General features: G+C 43.6%; 2 protein-coding genes across 3 annotated transcripts; one reads left to right on the top strand and one right to left on the bottom strand.

Moving 5' to 3' along the window:
• The first annotated feature begins 1,132 nt into the window (after positions 1-1,132).
• Positions 1,133-21,264, top strand: PHF10 (PHD finger protein 10). 2 transcript variants are annotated; one of them, XM_061130022.1, is made up of 12 exons: positions 1,133-1,259; positions 4,139-4,245; positions 6,523-6,653; positions 7,304-7,381; positions 8,252-8,385; positions 8,475-8,624; positions 9,240-9,349; positions 11,248-11,401; positions 14,891-15,046; positions 19,496-19,604; positions 19,856-20,044; positions 21,077-21,264. In XM_061130022.1, exons 1-12 carry the CDS (start codon positions 1,173-1,175, stop codon positions 21,160-21,162), a joined length of 1,491 nt encoding a protein of 496 aa, XP_060986005.1. In that variant the 5' UTR covers positions 1,133-1,172; the 3' UTR covers positions 21,163-21,264. The 2 variants fall into 2 exon arrangements, with proteins under 2 accessions (XP_060986005.1, XP_060986004.1); XM_061130021.1 differs by having other exon boundaries at positions 7,298-7,381.
• C26H6orf120 (chromosome 26 C6orf120 homolog) lies at positions 20,332-22,939 on the bottom strand. The gene is made up of 2 exons (XM_061130023.1): positions 22,816-22,939; positions 20,332-22,675 (listed from the first exon to the last, which is right to left on the bottom strand). Exon 2 carries the CDS (start codon positions 22,631-22,633, stop codon positions 22,079-22,081), a length of 555 nt encoding a protein of 184 aa, XP_060986006.1. The 5' UTR covers positions 22,634-22,675; positions 22,816-22,939; the 3' UTR covers positions 20,332-22,078.
• Between the last annotated feature and the right edge of the window lie 68 nt (positions 22,940-23,007).

The following is a 23,007-nucleotide window of genomic DNA, read 5'->3' as shown; positions in this document are numbered from 1 at the left end:
GGAGCGCGGACACCTGGGAGGAAGGGGGAGGGGAGGGACACCTGGGATGGAGGGGCGGGGACCTCCAGGAGGGAGAGAGGGGACGTGGGCGTGGACACCGGGGGGTGGGGTGGGGTGGGACCCCTGGGATGGAGGGGCGGGGACCCCCCCAGGGGGGAGAGAGGGGACGGGAGCGCGGACACCTGGGAGGAAGGGGGAGGGGAGGGACACCTGGGATGGAGGGGCGGGGACCTCCAGGAGGGAGAGAGGGGACGTGGGCGTGGACACCGGGGGGTGGGGTGGGGTGGGACCCCTGGGATGGAGGGGCGGGGACCCCCCCAGGGGGGAGAGAGGGGACGGGGGAGCGGACACCGGGGAGGGAGGGGGCGGGGAGGGGCCGCTCAGGATGGAGGCGGAGGGGGAGGGGCGGGGGCGGGGACCCCCAGGAGGGAGAGAGGGGACGCGGGCGCGGACCCCGGAGAGGGAGGGACACCTGGGATGGAGGGGTAGGGGAGGGCCGGGGACCCCCAGGAGCGAGCGCGGGGCCGCGGGCGCGGACACTTGGGAGGAAGGGGTGGGGAGGGGCCCCTCAGGCAGGCGGCGGAGGGGAGAGGCGGGGAGCCCGGGCGGCGCGCGGTGGGAGGAGAGGGCTGACGTGGAGGGGCCGGGCCGGGGGCGGCGGGGAGGGGGCGGGGGCGGCGAGCGCGCCCTGGGCGGCGGGCCGGGGCGGGGCTGGGGGCTGAGGGGAGCGGCGGGAGGTGGGGCCGCGGAGCGCGCCGGGCTGCGGCGGCGGCCGGGAGGCGGGGTGGCGGCGGGCCGGGGCTGCGTGCGGCCGAGGGCGGCGGCCGGGGGGCGGCGGCGGCGGCGGCGAGCGCAGCGGGCGGCGGCGGCGGCCGAGGGCGCGGAGGGCCCCGCGGGCGCGCACGGCGGCGGGCCCGGCGGGCGGCGGGCGGCGGGCGGCGTCCTCGGCGGCGGCGGGCGGCGCGCTGGCGGCGGCCATGGCGGTGGCGGCGGCGCTGGCGGGCCGCGGGGCGCGCGGAGGCAGGGGCCGGCCCCCGGGCGGCGGGCGGGCGGAGGGGGCGGGGCCCGGGCGGCGGGCGGCCCGCGCGGCGGCGGCGGCGGCGGCGGCGGCGGCGGCGGCCGGGACGAGGCGGCGACGGCGGCGGAGGCGGCGGCGCGGGGCGCTCGGGCTGATGGCGGCGGCGGGCGGCCCCGGGACGGCGCTGTCTCCGCGGCCGTGCGACAGCGACCCGGCCACCCCTGGAGCCCAGTCCCCGAAGGTGAGGAGCGGGCCGGGTCTGGGCCGGGGCCTGGGGGCGGCCGTGAGGAGGCCCGAGGGGCGGCGGGACCCGCGCCGGGCCGGCGCCGCCTCGGGGCCCCGCCGGGTCGGGGTCCGCTCGGCCTCGGTCCCGAGTGTTCTTGGCGGTTTTCGCCCGAAGACGCCCCTGAGCGCGTCCGCCCGGGGCAGCCCGCTCTCCGAAGAAATAAAAGTTTCCTCCGACGCCGAGGGCGCGCTCCTCAAGTTGGTCTGGGCCCCTGCGTGTTTTGAGGCGCGCCTTCGTCTGAGGAGTGTCCTGAAATGTTTGGGCTCTTCTTAAAGAGTAGGAATGTGTAACAGTGGGAAACGAGTTAGCCCGTTAATGAACTTGACTTGAGCTAAATCAACAAAAAGCCGCCCTGTTCTCTTCAGGCCGACTTTGTTTCGTCGTTTGTGTGGTTTTAAGGAAGTGAGGCGGACTTCGTGTTTGAAAGTCAAAGATGAGTGAAGAGTCAAGATGAGCGTTTAGTAAACCACCCTGTGTTCAGTTAGTTTACTAGTTTGTGACAGAACGACTTTTAAAACGTCCGCGTTTTAGTTGTAACCGGAAAGTTGAAGTTGGACGGTAGTGGGGCCCCTCCGGGGTGCCGTGTCGGTGGTGGCCGTGGGGCCGGGCCTTGGGCGCCGGCGAGCCTGCGGCCCCTCCCGCGCGGTCCCCGGGCCACCCGGCCTCTCCTTCCCGGGGGAGCGCAGGGGGCCCCAGGAGCGCGGCCGGGCGCCGGGGCTCCTCTAGGCCGGGCTTCCGGAGCCCAGGCCAGCCCGGGAGGCTTGTCTCGAACCTGTGACTTGCTGTTGTGGCGGTGCTTCAGTCGCTTAGTCGTGTCGGACTCTTTGCGACCTTAGTGACTGACTGCTGCGCGCCAGGCTTCCCTGTCCTTCACCGTTTTCCCGAGTTTGCTCACATTCCTGTCCAGTGACCTTCAGAAGTGTGTTGAATCCCAAGGTGAGAGCCACCCAGTACTCTGAAATACACATTGCTGACTTCAGAGGTGGGAAGCCTTAAAACCCAGACTTCTGTGTCAATAGCCAGGTTGCAGGCAAGTTCTTTTAATCGTATTCCATCATATTGTTAGGAAATATGTTGCTTTTATCCCTCTCTAATATTCATTGTATGGAATAACACTTTTGCCTAGAATTCATAATAGCAAATTCAAACACTACATGTGGAATTGTGCTTTCAGCTTTTTTGAGGAGGTTCCATTTTTAACTTTTTAACACTTTATAAATGTATACATTTTTTTAGCTAAGGCAAAGGTATTTAAATCATTGGAGATAAAAATCCTTAAAGTGCTCAGAAGCAAGTAAAGTAGAAATGATACTTGAATCCTTGTTGACTATGAAATGTTTCAATTGGGAGACATTGTTAAATGTAAGTTTTTGGAGAATATTTAGTAGTAGATTTATGCTGTTCTCCATCTCCTACCTTTTTGCTTAATAGGAATATACAGAACTCTTCAACTGAATACTAATTTTCTAAGAATTGCAAAGGAGAATATTCCACGGTTTTTGCTGTTTGGTAAAGAATCTGAGTAAATTCCTAACAGGGAGTCTTTTGAGACTTGATCAACAATGCAGTCATATTAGCTAAGTTCTCCTGTGCACTTAACTGTTTGCAAGCCCTTGCTCTAATTATTTCATGTACTAACTCTAATCCCTACATTGGCCGAGTAATAGAGGCAGCACTATTGTCACAGTTCTACAGGTAAGGAGCGGCTCACACTGAGAGGATAGCCACTCAGCTGGTGAGGGCCAGTCAGTGCCCAGTAAGGCTCCAGGCGGTCCAGCTTTGATGTGCCTGACCGACATACTCACTGCCTCTGTGTTCTTGGATTCATGATATTTAACAAAATTGTATTGTCTTAGGAGGCTAGATTACCTTGATTTTTTTTTCTTTGTTTTTAATCTTTTTTATTTAAGCCTTGGCTTATACGTGGTTGGGCTTCCCGGGTAGCTTAGTGGTAAAGAACCCACCTGCCGATGCAGGAGACTCGGGTTTGATCTTGGGTCAGGAAATGGCAACGCATTCCAGTATTCTTGCCTGGGAAATACCATGGACAGAGGAGCCTGGGGGACTGTAGTCTATGGGGTCACAAGAGAGTCCGATAAACATAGATTTACCCCTATTTTTGCCTTAGGAACAACAACAATGTGATTAAATTAATTTCCTGATACTTGATCCATCATTCATTTCCTTAATGAAATGGTCTAACTTACAACCTTGATAAAGTCACATAATGGAAAATGCCACTTAAAATTTTTTTAAACCTCTTCTTTTGGGGAGGTAGTGTGTGTTGTATTGATCGATGACTCTTATTCTGGTATATTTTTGCTGAATTTTTGCAGTATAAGAAAAATAATAACAGAATTGGTCATCTGTTTTTGCTCCTTTGTGTCCTCTTTTCACAGGGATATAAGTATCTGAAATGGACAATTAGAATAAGCCTCTCTAAGTTGAGTTAAACAGTAACTGATTCATACATTTTTATCCTAGCTAGAGTAGGAATGTTTATTTTAATTTCAGAGTATTGCAGCAGTTTAATGTGTTTCTTCAAAGCAGAAAGCATTTTAACCTCTTGGTAAGAAAGGAAAAGTAGATTTGGACCTACAAGTTTATTGAAAATTTTCTACTTTGATTTGTATTGAAGATTAGTTTTGGGTTTTTTTCCAGGTCTTGCCAAGGCCAAATTCTTGTCCCTGGTTAATTATAATAGGAAGTTACCATTTGTATAATCTTTAGGAAGCCTTTAAGTTGAGCCGTTTGGCAAGTTTGGGAGGATTACATAATCTTTCCTTATTTACTGTTCTTTGTCGTGTTATTTTTTGCATCTTTTGAATGTATAGGATGATAATGAAGATAATTCAAATGATGGGACCCAGCCGTCCAAAAGGAGGCGAATGGGCTCTGGAGACAGCTCCAGGAGCTGCGACACTTCCAGCCAGGATCTTGGGTACTGTCATTTTATTGCTTTTAATGTTTTCTGTGTTATGTTTCTCCACCTCCCCCGGCCCTGGCAAAGGATTGAGAATGTTTTTATTGTGTTTTACAAAGTGACACCAAAGTTGATTTTTGCTACTTCGTGCAATTCAAATAAAAAAACTTTTATTGTGGTAAAATACACACAGAATTCACCATTTTAACTACCTTTAAGTGTATAATTTAGTGGCATAAATTACATTCACAGTGTTGTGTAACGGTCACCACCATCCATTTCCAAAACTTTTACATAATAAGATTCCCATTTCCCCCATTCGCAGCCGCCGGCAACCACCATTCTATTTTCTGTCATTATGAGTTCGCCTATTCTAGGTACCTCATGTAGGTGGAATCATACAATATTTGTCTTTTTGTGTCTGGTTTATTTTGGTTAGCATAATTTCTTCAAAGTTCATCCAGGTTGTAGCTTGTGTTAGAATTTCTTTAAGGCTAAATTGTACTCCATTGTTGTAATTATACTCTGTTATCTTTTCATCTGTTGATGGACACTTGGGTTATTTCCATATTTTGGGGGGTGTGGATAATGCTGCCTTGAACATTGGTTTATAAATATATTTGTTCAGAGGCCCCGTTTTCAACTTCTTTGGATAAATACCTAGGAGTAAAATAGGTGGGTCATATGACAACTCTATGTTTAACTTTTTGAGGAACTGCCAAACTGTTTTGCAAGTGGATGCACCATTTTATATTCCCACCAGCAATGTACAAAATTTCTAATTTCTTCACATCCTCACCAGCGTATTTTATTTCCCATTTTATTTTTAATAATAGCCATTCTAAAAGGTGTGAAGTGGAATCTATTGCGATTTTGATTTGAATTTCCATAATGACTAGTCAGATTGAACATCTTTTCATGTACTTACTGTCTTATTAGTTTATTTTTGGAGAAATGTCTATTCAGGTTTTCTCCCATATGTAAATTGTTTTTGTTGAGTTGTAGGAATTCTTTATATATTTTAGATACTAATTTCTTATCAGAGATATGATTTGCAAATATTTTCTCCCATTCTGTTGATTTTTCACTCTGTTGATACACAACATTTTAAGTTTTGCTCAAGTCCAAATTATTTACTCTTTCTTTTGCTGTCATATCTAGAATCCTTTGCTAAATCTGAGATCATGAAGATTTACCCCCATGTTTTCTTCTAAGAGACTCCTAGTTTTAGTTCTTATATTTAGGTCATCTGTCCATTTTAAAATTTATTTTTCTAGGTGACATCAGGTACAAGGGTTCTGTTTCATACATGTCCATTTGGATGCCCAGTTTCCCAGGACCACTTTTGAGAAAACTCTTCTTTTGTCTTTTAACTGGGGTGTGTGTGTATGTGTATGTATGTGTGTGTGTGTGTGTGTGTGTGTGTGTGTCGCTCAGTAGCCCGCCAGGCTCCTCTGTCCATGGGATTCTCCAGGCAAGATTGCCTTCTCCACGGGATCTTCCTGACCCAGGGATCAAACCTGGGTCTCCCACATTGGAGGCAGATTCCTTACTTACTGTCTGAGCCACCAGGGAAGCCTTAATTGGATAGATGCATAAAATCATGTTATATTCTACCTATATTATCCACTGATGAAGTCTAGAGGTTGAATAGTGTAGGTCCAGACATCTGTAGTCTTTGCTCTTCAGGACTGGGACTGATCTGCAGTGCACTGGCACCATCAGACTCGGTCCATGTTTTGCTCCTGGGTATTTGGAGTCTGTGGTTTAGAGTTTAGTTTATTGAGAAATAGGATTTTAGAGTTTTGCTTTCTCAGCTGTTTGTGACTCATTGAAGAGCAGATGGAAAACAGAAGTTGATTACTTTACACTTTGGGTGCATGAGATCGTGGCTCTGAATGCTAGGCCCACAAGAAAGAATTCAGACCTGGTATCACTACCCTGATTTGCAAAAGCTAAAAATGTTGCCTTTGTTCCTGAAGTTGTGATCTTTGTTCTTTGTGATACATAGAAAATGTTATTTCCAGTGTGCTCTTTTGCTTTGGTATTCCAGATGGTTGTTTCTTTTCTCTCTACCTCTTCTGTAATTTCTTGGATGCACATGAAATTATGGGAACTTCTTTGTAATTCAGATAATTGAGACTCGTTGAGAATTCAGATAATTAAAACAGTTTTTCCAAATCCTTAAAAATACATATACTCAAAAATCTTTTAAAAAGAATATCCTTTAAAATAAAATGATTAAAATTTCATAAATGCCACATTTAAGGCATAATATATATTTCTGTGCTTTAGCTTTAGCTACTATCCAGCAGAAAATTTGATAGAGTACAAGTGGCCACCTGATGAAACAGGAGAATACTATATGCTTCAAGAGCAAGTCAGCGAATATTTGGGTGTGACCTCCTTTAAACGGAAATATCCAGGTATTAAGTCTTAGTTTATATAACAAATTAAATCCAACTTTTAACTAATAGTAATTGTTTTTGAGGGGTTGTCAAGTTCTACGTATTTGAGTATAGATTATAACATATTTTATATTTTTCTGCTGGCTGATTTTATTTACAGCTCTCGTTCGACATCTCTCTCTACTATCCATTCATTCTTATGCCTTAGAAATGTATTTACAAGCAAAATGAGGAAGGTGAATTTCCTGGAAAAAAATTGCAGGGAAAAATCAATTTGTAACCACATTAATGAATCAGGGGTTTTGATTCTTGACTTGCTCCTTGACCTTAGGAATGGAGTAGCTACTTAAGCTGTACCTGAACTTGAAAAGGCTATATTTCATCAACTATTTTAATATAGTTCTTTGTCTTAAATTCTTGCTTTGGATTATTCTGTTCTCAGTTTTATTTTAACTTTCATTTTTTTTGATTTGTAAGATTGTTTTGTGTGTTCTTTTAGTAATATTTGGAATATGAACAGGAAGTACTTTTAAAATCCATGAAGATTTTAACTTAAAAATTTTTTTTATAAGTTTCTTAAGGTTTTAAAAGTTTTATAAATACATAATGTTGCAAATGCAAAAGACTATTTGTAATAGTCTTTTGTTCTTTTTTTTTTGGAGATTTAGAGCGACGAGATTTGTCTCATAAGGAGAAGCTGTACCTGAGAGAGCTGAACGTCATCACAGAGACACAGTGCACTCTAGGTAGTGGGCGTGTGTGAAGCAGTGTCGGATGAGCACTGTCTGCTTCCCCTAAATACTTAACCAAAACTAATAATAAATAGATTGAATTATTTAGATGCTAAATTGTTGACTTCATTTTTGATTCTTTTAAATACAGAGGAGACTGACATTTTACAACTATCATTTTCTAATAACCTTCACATAGTCGTCAAAGTGTATGTATGTTTTATGTCCAAAATTTGTAAAGCACTTTTTAAAAGTATTAGTTAAACACTTAAAAAGTTGAGTTTTTAGTTATGTGTGATTGTCTCTGTGCTTTATTTGTACTTTTTATTTCATAAATACATTAGTGCAGCTTTTTAATATAAAACCATGGCGTTCACCTCACAGCTGGTGTGATCTCACGCTGTGAGTTTAAAGAGCCGCTCGTGTGGCTCACGTCTGTGCTGATGCTTCTGGTGAAACGTGATTGGTTCTGTAATATTGCTAAATCAAATGTGAAGGCTGAGAATGGAAGTATATTGATAAAGTCTTTGTTCTTCTCGCCTAATACCTTGTGTTAATTGTTAGTGGTTAGTGTGCGTTATTATTTAGCCATTGTTTATAGTAAAGGGATATATGTTTGTATATAGTACATGGAATCTTAAAAAAGTTTGGTTGAAAAATTGATTTCTTTGCCATTGCAACTTTGGTAATCTCTTTCTTTTTAACTGTTTGATTTTATATTATGAGTAGTATTTTTTCTTATTTTTTAGTGTATTAAAATATTTTGCTTTGAATATTGGAAAGCTTCTTTTATGTTGAGTAGTTTGAAGGAAAGTCAGTATTGAAAATCAGTATGTTCAGTTAGCCTTAAAAGAGCTTCTTTACTTTGTTTTTTGTCTGAAATAGGTTTAACAGCGTTGCGCAGTGATGAAGTAATTGATTTAATGATAAAAGAATATCCAGCCAAACATGCTGAATATTCTGTTATTCTACAGGAAAAAGAACGCCAACGCATTACAGACCACTATAAAGAGTATTCTGTAAGTATCGAGGTAACCAGGATTTTGGTTTGGGAAATCACATTTTATAAAGTTAGATGTGACTTCCAACTGTAATATTTTTATTTCAGCAAATGCAACAACAGAATACTCAGAAAGTTGAAGCCAGCAAAGTGCCTGAGTACATTAAGAAAGCTGCCAAAAAAGCAGCTGAATTTAACAGCAACTTAAACCGGGAGCGAATGGAAGAGAGGAGAGCTTATTTTGACTTACAGACACACGTAGGATCGCTAATGTTTATTAGTCCCTGAACTCCGCTAGTTGCTTGTTACCGTGGGCTGTTCAGTGCCTCTGTCGTAATGTTTTGTACCAGCAGTATGTCCTTTTCTTCTCCTGAACCGAGGCTGTCATTTCAATGTGCCTGATGATGTTTGCTTGTCTTGTGTGTGTGTGATGTGTTCCTTGCTTTGTGGTGGACATGCTGCTGAAGGAGTCTGGTAGCTGAATAGCTTCCTGTGTGCTGGGGTAGACGGAAGAGGTTTGCATAGTAGCTCATGCACTTCTCACCCTTCCTATGGGAGATGAAACTAGTACTACTTCTGTTTCATAGACGAGGCAGTTGAGCTCCAAAGGTTTCTTAAGTAGCTCATGCGTGCTGAGCAGACATACTGCCTTTCCTTAGAAACAATGGCCATGGTAAACAGCCAGACACATGCACCTGTAGAACTAGAAATGCCAGATGTTCCCTGGGTTACAGCTCCTAATGTCTCACACCTTTATAACTCGTTGGGGCAGAAGTGCAATACAGGGTGGGGGGTTGGGGGGGGGGAATCTTTTCCCAAAGTCTCAATTCCGTGCATGGAATCAGGTTTGTATTTCTCTTTGTGTTAATCCAGGTTATCCAGGTGCCTCAAGGGAAGTACAAAGTGCTACCAACAGAGCGAACCAAGGTCAGTTCTTACCCAGTGGCCCTCATCCCCGGACAGTTCCAGGAATACTACAAAAGGTACATGGTGGGTGGTTTTTTTTTTTTTTTTGCTGTTAGTATTGGTGTTGGTGAGAGACTTCAAAGCCTTGTGTTTGTCTCCTATGAGTGTTTAGCTCTGTAAGCATTACTGTAAAAGGTATGAGGTTTGTGTTGGTGTTTTTGTCTTCTGCGGTTCTGTGGTGAGGAATGCTCTTACTGGACGTGAGCGTCTGCTGCTAAAGCCTGGGACGCTGCCTCCCCGCTCACCTGTCCGTGCTTCTGTGGACGGGAACCAGGGGGAGCTGCAGACCGCCGTCCTGAAAGCATGGCCCGGGGCCTGGCCGCTGTCTTGAAAGCATGGTCCGGGGCCCAGCAGCGCTGGTTGGAAATGCTGACTCTCCCCCACGCTCCTCCCGAAGTCGTGGTGTCTGTGGTCACAGAAGCGGGGGGAGTTGGAGAGGCAGGCGTGGCCCGCGTGGAGACAGGCGGGTGGCCCAGGGCTCCTGCTGTCCCGGCCTGGCTGCTGTTTTGCTCCGACGGTGAGGGTGCTGCGTGTCTTCTTCCCAACCTGGGTGGAACCAGCTGCTTTTGTCAGTCTCAGCCTTTGCCTCCTGAGAACCCTTACGTTTTTAGGACAGAGAATATTCTTTAGACAGTAGTATTTAAAATAGACCATAGGATCATACTTTTGAAAGTCAGACTTAAATCATGATGTTATGGAGTCCAGGCTTACTCAGCTCACCACATGGCAGGCCGGTGAATCTGAGAGATAAGGGGTTGAGGCAAGGAAGTGACTTTATTTGGGGAGCTGGCTGACCGAGTAGATGGCAGGCTAGTGCCTCAAAATAACCATCTTACAGGGTCTGGATGCCAGGTTCTTTTATACATCAGAGATGGAGGGAGCAAAGTAAAAAAGACCATTAATTAATCTTGCAAACATCTAAATGTCAAGCCTCAGGAAGAGAATGTGTTAATTTCTTCCCTCCTGCCATCTATGGGTTGGACCCCAGGTTCTGAATAAAGGCACTTTAGTCTGGAAGAGGGTTAGGGTCCTCTGAGACACGCCATTCTGTTTGATTATAATAACAAAAGGAACGAAAAGCTAGTCAAAGAAACAGTTCAACATGGAGTCAGAATTGGCTTCTTCACTGCAGCAGTGAGTCAACAAATTTATCGTTTCTCATTTTGGACAAAGCAGATTACTGGGTGACAGGCCTGTGTGCCCCCGCCCCCCATGCTTTCTGGTGTGATGTCCTGGCTGGGGATGATGCTGGTCTGTGTCCTCTCCCGACTGAGGCTCCAGGATGTAGCCGCGGTGTGGTCCTGTGGTGACAACGCGGACATTGTCAGCAGGCCACGTGCCGGCTGCCTGGGGAAGGGGTTGCCAGTCCCTAGTTTCAGAGGAAAGAGGTGATCACCTTGGTTAGAATATACGCTTCACAAGTTGGTTTCAAATACTCTGTTCCTGGGAATTTTGTTTCTGAAACAGCGTCTGTGCCATGCCCCGCTGCGACTGTCCTGTGTCAGTTTATTCGATGCTCACGTTTGCTCTGTGAGATGCACTTGCTGTCGTGCCTGCTTTACGTGTGGAGGCGAGGGGCTCAGGCAGCGGGATTTTGTGCACGGTTCTGTGTGGCCACAGTTTCATCCTTCACTGCTGACGTTTCTTTGACGGGGGTGTTGAGGGTAAAGGAGAGAGACATTATCTTTTGATAATAAGAATCAAATGTATATTTTACACTGTTAGGTGAAAAAATGTTTAGGCTTTTTAGGTTACATGTCCCTATTTGAGCACCAAACTGAAAAAATTATTTATTGCCTCTAATCATTTTTCAAAAGTATTTGGGGTTAATATTAAGGCTATTATCATAGTTCAGAATTGGTGCATTTGTATTTAATAATAGAGGAAAACTGAAAACCCTCTCTCTGAACCCTAGGTACTCACCGGATGAGCTGCGGTATTTGCCACTAAACACAGCGCTTTACGAGCCCCCCCTCGACCCTGAGCTCCCTGCTCTTGAGAGTGATGGTGACTCAGATGATGCCGAAGATGGTCGAGGTGATGAGAAACGGAAAAACAAAGGCACTTCGGTGAGAGCATTTGTCTTCAGTAGGAGGTGTTTCCTTTCCCTTTGAGTTTTGCTGATTGCTTCCTTGAAATGTATTTCGTAGTCTTTGGCCTCTTCTAGGAAGATGTTAAGGTTACCAGCATGTTGTGCTGTTAGGTTGTCCTGCGTAATGTTTTTTAACAGCAGAATGCTGTTGCAGGACCGTGGGGACATTGGTGTGCTCCGTGGAGCTGAAGGAGAACAAAGAAGACAGTTTTACAGGGTGGATTTTATCAGCATGGCATCATCAGCAGTGGGCCATTTTACACTTTCCACTGTAGCCAACTGGAACCTGGGGTTGTGCTGGCATTACATGGGTACTACATTTCATTGTCACTGACAGCATACAAAACATATTTAATGTTACATGTTGCATAAAGAAAGACGCTTTTCAGATTCTGTGTTGTGACGAGGGGGTGAGGAGGTTGACTCTCCTGTGCTGCTAGTGGGAGTGTCAGTTAGTCCAGTTTTTTTCTGGGAAAAACTTGACTGGGAAGGCATTTTCATAGTACACAGCAAGTTTTTTAACTTCCACCGAATTTGACTTGGCAAATACACTAATAGAATTTATCCAAAGAACCTGATGAGATAGCAAATTTATTTAGGAAAAAGATGCCCATTGGAGTGTTAACAATATTTAATATAGCAAAAATTAGAGGTAAATCTAATGTCCACAATGGGTGGTATATTACATTTACATGGTAGAAATGCACTTCAAAGAATAATGTGATGAAATGCACGTAATACTTAAAAATATTAAAACACACACACAACAACATTATTCAGTTTTGCATTTAAAGAATGAGGGTGTATGTGTAGGAAGGATGTGTGTGTGTGAATCTGGGCACCTATACAAAACACATCACTAGAGAAAATGAGGTACATCATCCTCGCAGGAGTTTTCTCAGTGTCTGTCAGGTGGTTTAGGATAACCTAATCTTTTTTAATTTTCATAATTTAGATGAATGTGACATTTTTATTCTAATTAGTAATTTTTTAATTAAAAAATGAGGAATTAGATTATTATTGAACTCCTGAGTTTGGAACATGTGAAATATTTAGGTTGGTGCAAATGTAATTGCAATTTTGGACCATGAATTTTAAGTCATTATGAGTAGATTCAGACACATCTTTATTAATAAAATTAGGAACCGTTACAAGCAGCACATTCTTATCAACAAGAAATAAGTTTATTTCTCTAGTGTAAAAATCCATGCTTCAGGATTCAATGAACTCTTGGAAAGCATTTTCTGCCTCCTGCTGCTTGTGGAAGGGTTTTCCCTGCAAAAAGTTGTCAAGATGCTTGAAGAAGTGGTAGTTTATTGGTGAGAGGTCAGGTGAAAATGACAGATAAGGCAAAACTTCGTAGTCCAATTTATTCAGCTTTTGAAGTGCTGGTTGCGACGTGTGGTCGGACACTCCCGAGGAGAACAGAGCCTCTCTGTTGACTGTGCCGGCTGCAGGCATTGCAGTTTCACTGCCTCTCATCGACATGCTGAGTATACTTCTCAAGATGTAGTGGTTTCGCTGGGATTCAGAAAGCTGTAGTGGATTAGAGCAGCAGCAGACTACCAAACAGTGACCATGACCTTCTTTTTGATACAAGTTTGGCTTTGGGAAGTGCTTTGGAGGTTCTCGGTCAAGCCACTTAGCTGGTTGTTGCTGTTTGTTGTATAAAATCCACTTTTTGTGGCCCATCACAATCCGATCGAGAAATGGTTCATTGTTGTTGCTTAGAATAAGAGAAGACGACGTCAAAACGATGTTTTTTCATTTTGGGTCAGCTCATGAGACACCCACTCACCAAACTTTTTCACCTTTCCAACCTGCTTCATCTGTATGGATGTGACAGTTGGACCATAAAAGGCTGAGCACCAAAGAATTGATGCTTTTGAACTGTGGTGTTGGAGAAGACTTTTGAGAGTCTTTTGGACTGCAAGGAGATGAAACCAGTCCATCCTAAAGGAAATCAGTCCTGAATATTCATTGGAAGAACTGATGCTGAAACTCCAACACTTTGGCCACCAGATGAGAAGAACTGACTCATTTGGGAAGACCCTGATGCTGGGAAGGATTGACGGCAGGAGGAGAAGGGGACGACAGAGGATGAGATGGTTGGATGGCATCATGTACTCGATGGACACGAGTTTGAGCAAGCTCCGGGAGTTGGTGGTGGACAGGGAAGCCTGGTGTGCTGCAGCCACAAAGAGTCGGACAAGACTGAGCAACTGAACTGAGCTGAAGTGAATTTGCTTCAAATGCCAAATGATGGTAGAATGGTCGATGCTGAGTTCCTTGGCAACTTCTTGTGTGGTTGAAACGACATGAGAGGATTGGCTTTGATGGTGGCCCTCAGTTGGTTGTTGTCAGCTTCTGATGGCTGGCCGCTACATTCCTCATCTTCAAAGCTCTAGTCTCCTTTGCAAAACTTCTTGAACCACCACTGCACTGTATGTTCGTTAGCAGTTCCTGGGCCAGACCTGTTGTTGATATTATGAGTTTTCTCCTCTGCTTTACGACCCATTTTGAACTCAAATAAGAAAATCACTTAAATTTGGTTTTTGTCTGAAATCATTTCCATAGTCTTAAGTATTTGTTGCTCAGTTGTGTCTGACTCTTTGCAACCCCATGAACTATAGCTCTCCAGGCTCCTCTCTCCATGGGATACTCCAGGCAAGAGTACTAGAGTGGGTTCCCATGCCCTTCTCCAGGGGATCTTCCTGACCCAGGGATGGAGCCCTGGCCTCCTGCATTGCAGGGGATGACGATTTACTGTGTGAGCCCCCAGGGAAGCCCGCCGTCTTCAACAAACAAACATAAACTAAACAGTAAGGGATGTCGTTAGCAAAAGACATAAAGCACGAAATGCACATTACAGCAATGTGGTACATAACCACATTTATTTAAGAATGTATTCCAATATCAAAGGCAAATTTCAATGATGCAGTTACTTTTGTACCAACCTAATATGTCTGATACTGTTGTAAATACTTGATGATAATTTGCTCTGCATAGTTTAACATTATGAAGACACAGTTCTGGGCTTGAACTTCTTTCATGACCTTTATTACTTAGTAAAAATGCCCACACTTATTTCAAGCAGTTTTTTAAAGAATATTTTTGTATGAAACAAGTATTCTCCCTTGTGACATGGTAAAATGGTGTTGAAGCTGTGTGGTGTACTAATAACTAAAGTAATAATTCTGTTCTTGTCAAATTCATTCAGAAAGCAAAGTCAGTTAAGGTACTAGCTGATATAAATGGAATTAGCTATAATGTATTTATAGGATGGAGAAATGATTCTTAACATCTTATTTTATTCTCCACTGGAAATGTTTTCTTAGAATTATCTTTTTATTTTGAAATCGATGGAACTTTAAAACTTTTTTTGGATGTTTTCTGTAGTTTTCAGAATTCAGACTCAAATCTGCATGAATTCTAAGGGATCTGTGTTTGTGCCTTTGATTTGCAGGACAGCTCCTCTGGCAACGTGTCCGAGGGGGAAGGCCTTCCCGAAGGCCAGGAGGAGCCTTTGCAAGGAAGACAGAGGTCCAGGGACAAGGCTGCCCCTCCACGCAAAGATGCTTCCAAACGTTCTGTACTGTCCAAGTCAGTTCCTGGGTACAAGGTAGAAGAAAAAAGCCCCTGACTCAGCTTCCTTCCTGACCAGCCTCTCTCCCTGAAATATTTTAACTTTGAATTTCAAAGTTGTGGAGCTCCTGCTGCTGCACTTCACTAGCTGTTCTGTGGTGTGTGCCGTCTGTCAGCCTTCTTCCTTCTTGCTTTATTTTCCTGGTGGCTTTTCTGTCACTTTGGCTATGGGTTAGCGTCTGTTTTCTGTATATGTAAAATTGATAAGAGAATCTTTTTTTTTAAGTACTAACCAAGCAAGTATGAGTTTTTGAAAAGTGATCCAGTAGGCAGAACTTAATACTTTGTTTCCTCAGTGTGAAAATCGTTGTTGTCTGACATTGAAAGCTTCCTGGTGTTTAGCAACGCTGAGCAGTGCAGTGGGGAGGAAGTCCTCATAGAAAAGTTGCATTTCTGTGCTTTTCGTTAAGAATGATCTGGGTTCAGTCTGAGAATTATTTGATCCATTTGCCAAATTCAGCTAACTGCAATGGAAAGTAGTAAAATGTGGTGATTTTGTAGCCTCACCTTGGTGAGTAGCCTGTGCAATTCTGTGACAAGGATTTACACATTATCTGGTAAGGTGATTTGGCTTAGCTATAATTTATTAACTTTTTGATCAGGTTATTCTTGGTCAGGTAGCATGCTATTAGTAATAGTATTATTTTAGGTGTTTCTTTCTGCCATCTGCCCCTTCTCCTTCAGAGGGTTGGGTGAGAGGTGAGTAGCCTCGTTCATATGTGGGGATTTAAGATTATCATAAAAGGAGTAGAATTAGCTGCAAGTTTATGTTTTGAATGGTAATAGTAAAATACACAGTTTTCAGTCTGGTATGTATCAGTCTGCTTTTTAAGGGATTATGAAGGTGTTTTGAAGGAGCATTTTAGAGTAAGATGCTCAAAAAGTTGTGCTGAGCAGAGTTGCTGAACACTTGCATATGTCAGGCCAGGGTTGTGGAGTGTTATCCGGAGGCACAGGTTCTAGTGGGTGCTGACCAGTGTCCCCTCAGCCTAAGCAGAGCCCTTCTTAGAGTCTGTGGCCTCCTTTTCCTACAGTAAGAAAGCAGCTTAACAAGTTACTGTATTCCGTATTAAATCATCAGCTTTCAAGTGCATATTTTTTCAGCCTAGCTCCATTCAACAGGGATGGTGCAGTAGGCTGCAACCATGGGATTTTGTTCTTGTTTTTACATAGAGAGCTTATCTAAGATTTTAAACTAAAGGTTTAAATTAACGCTTGGTAACTGAAAGCAAATGAACTCAAAGATTAAATTCTGGAAAGTTGGTGTGGTGCGCGCTGCACGCTACAGTGTGCCCTGACCTGCGACTGGCTTGGGCTGGGAGCTGGAGCTCCGAGCACACTGTCAGTGTTAAGTGGGCCTTGCAGAGCGTGAGCCTGGATTAATCATGGGTTAAACAAGGAAGAATATTAAAATAGACATTTTAATAGAGGTTGAAAATGAAGAACTATTCAGTACTATCATTGATTTAAGATAGAAGAAATCAAATAGATTAACCTAAATTGATAGTACTCAAGGAAGTTTGGTATGCAGAATGAGTGTTTTATAATCTTCTGTGAACGTTTTTAGTAACTAAAAATGTTTCGGGTATTTCACAGTTTGGAACAACCAGTATCTAGACTTCATACATTAATGTGAACATGTTTATTAAAAGTTAACCTCTCTACGAAAAGTATTAATAAGCCAAGATGTGCCTGATTATTAGGGTACTTCAAGCTGAAGGTCATACATATAAATGTGTTTTAAAATGCATAAGTTAAGAAAAATTATAATGTATCTGATGTCTTGCTTAATAAGATTCACTAAAGTGCTTGCCTTTAATTTGTAGGACAGTATTGTTTAGGTTACATTAACCTGAAATTAAAGCATAATTGTTAGGATTCAGGCCTGTGTTATAAGTATATAATTAAAATCTATACTGTATTAGTGCTGTCATGAAAGTCTATCTTTGATTGTGTTCAAGGAGGGAAATTGTATATCGCGAGCCTTTTATATGAGATGCTGAGAACTGTTAGGCAGAATATTTTTAATTTTCTTGTCAATAGTGAAACTTTGATGTTGTTGCTGTTACGGAGTAGGACTGTCTCCATCAGACATACGTGGGGTTCCGTTCATTAACCTTCAGGGAGTTACCCATGCTGGTCCCTTCCTCTTCCATCACCTCTGCAAACCCTGAGACACTAGGCATGTACAGTCCTGGATGTGAGCAGTGTGGCTTCTGAGAGAGCTCAGAGTGCTTGAGTGAACAAAGTGTTTTTTCATATTGAGCTGTGGCACCATCATAAAAATGCTGCAAAGCTCTGTCTCTGTCTCTGTCTGCATCCCTCCCTCTCCACCCATCTCTCCCTCTTTTCATCAAGATGAAGACTATTGGGTAAGAAAAACTTTAAGTGGTTTAACAAGAACATTATGATTTTAAGCTTAGAAGTAAACCTAGAACTTTCTTGGTGTCCTTTTATTATAGGTGTTCAATGTATATTTTAATGATTGTAGAACTTGAACTGCTCTAGAATGTGAATGACTAGCTTTGTGTTTTATTCCTTTTGATTTGTGTAAAGGATCTCCTATGAGGAGTTCTCAATTTAGATTTTAATATTGTGTGGTTACTTCCTTGACTTTACTGAAAAAATATTAAAGTACTTAGTATGCCAGTATCTAACTTGAACTGTAAGTATTAAATATCTTATACATTTAGTGCAGGTACCGTAACCAAAAGATATTTCTTATTTTGGTGGTTTGAGAGGTAGCTTTCTGCTGTATATTATGGCAGTTACAGATTTGATCATAACTGAACCAGAATTTGGATCATAGAAGTGCACTTCCTAGCTATTTTTTATTTAGGTGTAAGAAAACACAGTGAGAACCTTATGGGGTAGAATGTAGCAGTTACAACAGAGGGTAACTACACTGCAAGACTTAAGAAGTTTGAGCATGTGACACTATCCTTTTGTTGGGGAGCAGGGTATAAAGATATACAGGAGATATAGAATAGTTAACAGTAAAGTTTTATATGTATGTTTTAACTTCCATATTTATTATTTTGTAGAGACGTTTGTGATTGTTTAGAGTTATTGTTTTTATTATATTTATGTATAAGGTTGACTTTTTTTAAATAAATAAGCCAAAAATTATTTTTGAATGCCTCTGTCATCTTTTGTAAAGAAAGATAATTAAAAAGAAAAAAAAAAAAACCTAAAGGATTAAGAACATATTGTTTAGGCTGTACAGGTTTTGAAGGTGGCAGCAAGACATTTCAAAGCTGGAGTAACAGTATGCAAAATTGGAATTCTGTTTAGGATCCTCCTTGGTTCAGTAACTTAGGGAATGGAAATGTAAGATGTTTTGACTGGGTTGTAATAAAACAGACACAATGTTTCTACTTAAAATACTTTTTCTCCCAGTTTTTATATAAATGAATGAGTGATTGAATGAGTGAGTGAACATGCCCTCCGCCCCCATTTCATTTCATCCTTGACCCCTGCTTGGCTCTCCTGGCACTGCTCCATGTTCGTGTAGTGAGTGAGCATCACGTTATCATGGTCAAGGCTATGATGTTGTTCCATTCCCCTCCCCGCCCCTCCCCTCCAAATTTTAGGTGTTATGAACCTTTGTTCTTTCCCACGTTTTGCCAAGTGTTTTTTAAAGCCCAAATGCCTTCATTGGATTGTTTGTGTTTTTCATCTGAAAAATGAATGGTACTTGAAATATAGGGGGTGTCTGCATATTTTTAAAGTGACTTTATATTTTGCACATCTGAGAACTACTTCTTTTTCATGTTTTATAAAGTCATAGTGAATACTTTTTCTCTTAAGCATAGGCTCCTCTATTAATGTACGAGATATGCAGAGGGAACAAGTTACACAACTCGGCTTCCCACAAACCTTTCTGCACACGACAATGTATGCCTGAAACCTCTTTCAGTTAACAATGTTAAAAAATTGATTTTGTAACTTAGATTTTATAGATGTAGTCTCACAACTTTGGAGAACATCAGCTTTTAAACAAAATAAGCATATAAGCTGCTTACAATGGAGCCTTCTGTTTGGGAATAAGCCTAACTCCCTTGTAGTAGTCTCTTGGTACTTGCATTTTTCTTTAACAGTGCAGTTTTACAGTGTATTAGTCTTCCCTCCAGGTCATTTGTACAGATCTTACTGGTATGTAGGAAGTGTGGAATGATATATCTAATCCTAACATGAGATCATGCCTTTGACAGAATTTAAAAATGAAGTCTAAGGCTTTATAGTTGGTAGGCCGTTGTATGTTGAAGGTAGATTGGTGTCAGGTGTCTTTCAAGGTCCTCATTAGCAAGTTAGGTCCTCATTAACAAGTTACTGGAAGTAAAATAAGGCAATACAGTAATAATTCCTTTTGAACCCACAGTAGGTTCTTCTGGCATGAATTTATAGCCCTCTTCTACCCTTCCAGCCAAAGGTCATTCCAAATGCTCTATGTGGAATTTGTCTGAAGGGTAAGGAGTCCAACAAGAGAGGGAAGGCTGAGCCACTTGTACACTGCTCCCAGTGTGACAACAGTGGTAAGTACTGACTCGGCTTCACATTTTAAGCTCTGATTGTTGCTTGGAAAACTATCCTCCTTAGTTGTCAGCTAGGCTTGACCCAGTCATCAGATACAGAAAAAGTCCCTGTATTTTCTTCTACATTGTTTCCATTTCTCTGGCAGTTAAAACGTTGTAGCCATTCTTGAGCAGTTCAAGCCAGCGATTACTGTGCCATGTTAAGTTAAAAATCCTTGTGTGAAATACAACTAATACTGGTTTTGGTTTAGGCCATCCTTCTTGCCTGGATATGACCATGGAGCTTGTTTCTATGATTAAGACCTACCCATGGCAGTGTATGGAGTGTAAGACTTGCATTATATGTGGACAACCCCACCATGAAGAAGAAATGATGTTCTGTGATGTGTGTGACAGAGGTTATCATACTTTTTGTGTGGGCCTTGGTGCTATCCCATCAGGTAAAGATTGAAAAAGAAGGAACGTTACCTTTGAGTGAAGGGACTCTTCCAGCACTTCTTTTTTTTGAAGGCTGCATGAATACCATAATGACTTGAAGGGCCTGGAGACCCTTCCATTCATGAGAAGTGACCAAAGCTATGGTCATGTCTACCTGTTTTTCATCTCTAGACAAGCTGACTAAAGGACAAGTGAGATATCAGATTGCCTGTAAGTTTTGGAAGTAGAGCTCAGTGTGTGCAGATGAGCTAGCGTTGTTCTACTGAAACAGCTAAGGCAGTACCATCGATTTGTTTCAAAGCCTTGATTTTATTTTTATGTCATTTAGCAATGTAACAAAATGACTTATATGCCTTTATACATGTTAAACCAGATTTTTGTAAATTGAGGCAACATAACAATTCCAGATAACTTCAGAATGATCACAGAATCAAAGAATAAATCACAGTAATTTGACTAAAACATTATCCACATAATTATGTAATTTCAGAACTGATTTGCATAGTTAACACGGTCTGATACTTTATGAAATATATGCCTAGGTTTCCTGGGAATCATTGAGATGTAAGCAACTTAAATAATTATTTAGAATTCTATAGTATTCAGGTCAAGTATGTGGTATAGTTTATCATAATGCTATCAAATACTTGATACATTTTAAAGTGCTATGTGAGCATAGTACATCAGGACTTGAGGGGATGCTGAGACGCCTAAAAATAAGCCAAAGTCAGCTAATAGGTTTTATATAAGGATTTGTATGATTGAACTTGTAGTATTTGAATTTCAGAAAGGATTATAATTTTTTCAAGGGGCCTGTTTTTATTTAGCTCTTGCATGACCCCTTCCCTCCCCCTGTGCATTTCACAGGGCATTTATGACACTGATGACCTTAAGGGAAGTTAGTGCCTGTGCCACCAGAAATCCAGTTGAGGATTATCAGTAGCCTTAGCTAAGGGAGGAGAGCTAAATGGTTTTAAAACTCAGTCCTTGAAAGTTAAGTCTCATCCTGTATTAACTAACAATTTTTCTCCTAGGTCGCTGGATTTGTGACTGTTGTCAGCGAGCACCCCCAACACCCAGGAAAGTGGGCAGAAGGGGGAAAAACAGCAAAGAGGGATAGTTTTTTTGACCCCAGTACTGTAATATGCATTTAAATGAAGTATTTGGTGCCAATTTATTTACAACATTCTCATTTTTATGCCAATAAAAGATTTTGAAATTACTTGCTTAAAATCTGCAAATTTATTTATAAGCCACTCTCACCCTGGAAACCAAGTAGAAAAATAGTTCCATCTTGCAAAAAGTCTTGATTTCTTAGTCCTTTGGCTTTCTCCAGAAATTCAGTGGTAACATTATGCAGCTTAATTAGAAATACTTAACTATTATTCCATTAACCTAAAAGTTACTATTAGTTTATGAAATTTTCCTAATTTGTATCCTTTCTGGTCTACCACGGGTAGCAGAGCAGTTATTTAATAACGAAAGAATCTCCATAGGGGCCCAAGATGATAAAAACTACCACCTGAGGAGATCTGGCGCAGCTGAGTTAAGAACCATCATTAACCGGCATGAGAACACCACCCGCCTACCAGGAAATCCTGCTGTCTCTACTTTGGGTGCAGACAGGGCACTTTAGTTCACGGTCAGGCAAGTGTGGAGAGATGATTACATTTCAGACTTACTTTTAGTAATTCTTTAAAGCTAACACTAATTTATTTGAGTCTCTAGAGTAAAAACCTAAGTCACTGCAATCATCTAGTCACCTGACAAACTAAACAAAGTGGGGTTTAAACATTTTATTGTGCATATTCCTTTTACAGGAATTTTGACACTTTATTAAAAGAAAACATATCGTGCTTGCTGCTTTGAGTACTTTTGGAGTGACTGAGGTAACTAAACTGTATGGCTTTATCCTTTCATCCCCCATCCAGAAAAGGTAACCAGAATGCCAACCAGGTCAAAGTAGCTAGGTTCACAGCGAAGTGCACTCAGCTTCGCAGATTACAAGTATTATACTCAAGAGTATGTTAAGCGAATCAAAAAAGAATCTCAAGTACCAACTTCAAAATACTAATTAATATCGTCCAAAGCACAGACTCCTCTTCTTGAGACGCGTCTTCCGGGGCATAAGAGTGCTTGCGACTCGCATCAGTACCGTCCGAGTAGGCGGTCTCACCGAACGGATGCGGCTCCAGCGTCGCGTCGTAGTAGACCTTCATCTCGAACTCGCTCTCGAGGTGGGACGGGTGCCCGTAGACACCGATGCCCACCGGGCGCCGGAAGTGCGCAGGGATGGAGACGGCGTCGGCGCCGCACGTGGCCGACTGCAGCTCGTACTCGTCGAAGCTGGGGTGCAGGGTGCTGTCGGACACGTACAGGTCCGCGTCGCCCCGCAGGCTGCGCATCCTGAGGACGATCTTCCCCTCGTGGTTTAACCTCAGGTAGCTGTAGTTCCCGGCTCCTACCTGACCCTGCACAACGTGCAGGAGGACCCAGCCCTCGGGCACCTCCTCCTCGTCCGAGGCCTGCGCCGAGGAGACAGCCTGCGACGCCAGGAGCAGCAGAAGCGCGCCCTTCCACGGAGCGGCCATGGCGGGGGCGCCAGGCGGGGGCCGTGCTCATCCGCGAGCGTCCTGCAGACAGACCACGGGGGGCGCTGAGCGCGTCCCGGCCGCCCCGAGGGCGGTCGCGGGGGCGGGAGGGGCAGAGGAGGGGAGCACGCCGCGGTCGCACAGAGCGGGCGGCGGGGGCGGGTGTCCGCCCCGGGACTCACCTCCTCTCCCCGCAGGCGCCGCGCCGGGAACCTCCGGGCCGCGCGTCCGCGCCGGATGAGCCGGAAGGGAGGCGCGCTCGGAAGTGAGGCTTTCGGAGGAGGGCGGTGCCCGGAAGTTGACCGGCGCTCGGGAAGTGAGGAAGGCTAGAAACTTGACCAAGCGCCCGGAAGTGAGGCAGAGGCCGGATAGGG

Source organism: Dama dama, chromosome 26 (genome assembly GCF_033118175.1).
Source record: "Dama dama isolate Ldn47 chromosome 26, ASM3311817v1, whole genome shotgun sequence".
Lineage (NCBI taxonomy): Eukaryota > Metazoa > Chordata > Mammalia > Artiodactyla > Cervidae > Dama > Dama dama.
The sequence above is the reverse complement of the archived record's forward strand: the minus strand, read 5'-3'. Positions and strand labels throughout refer to the sequence as shown.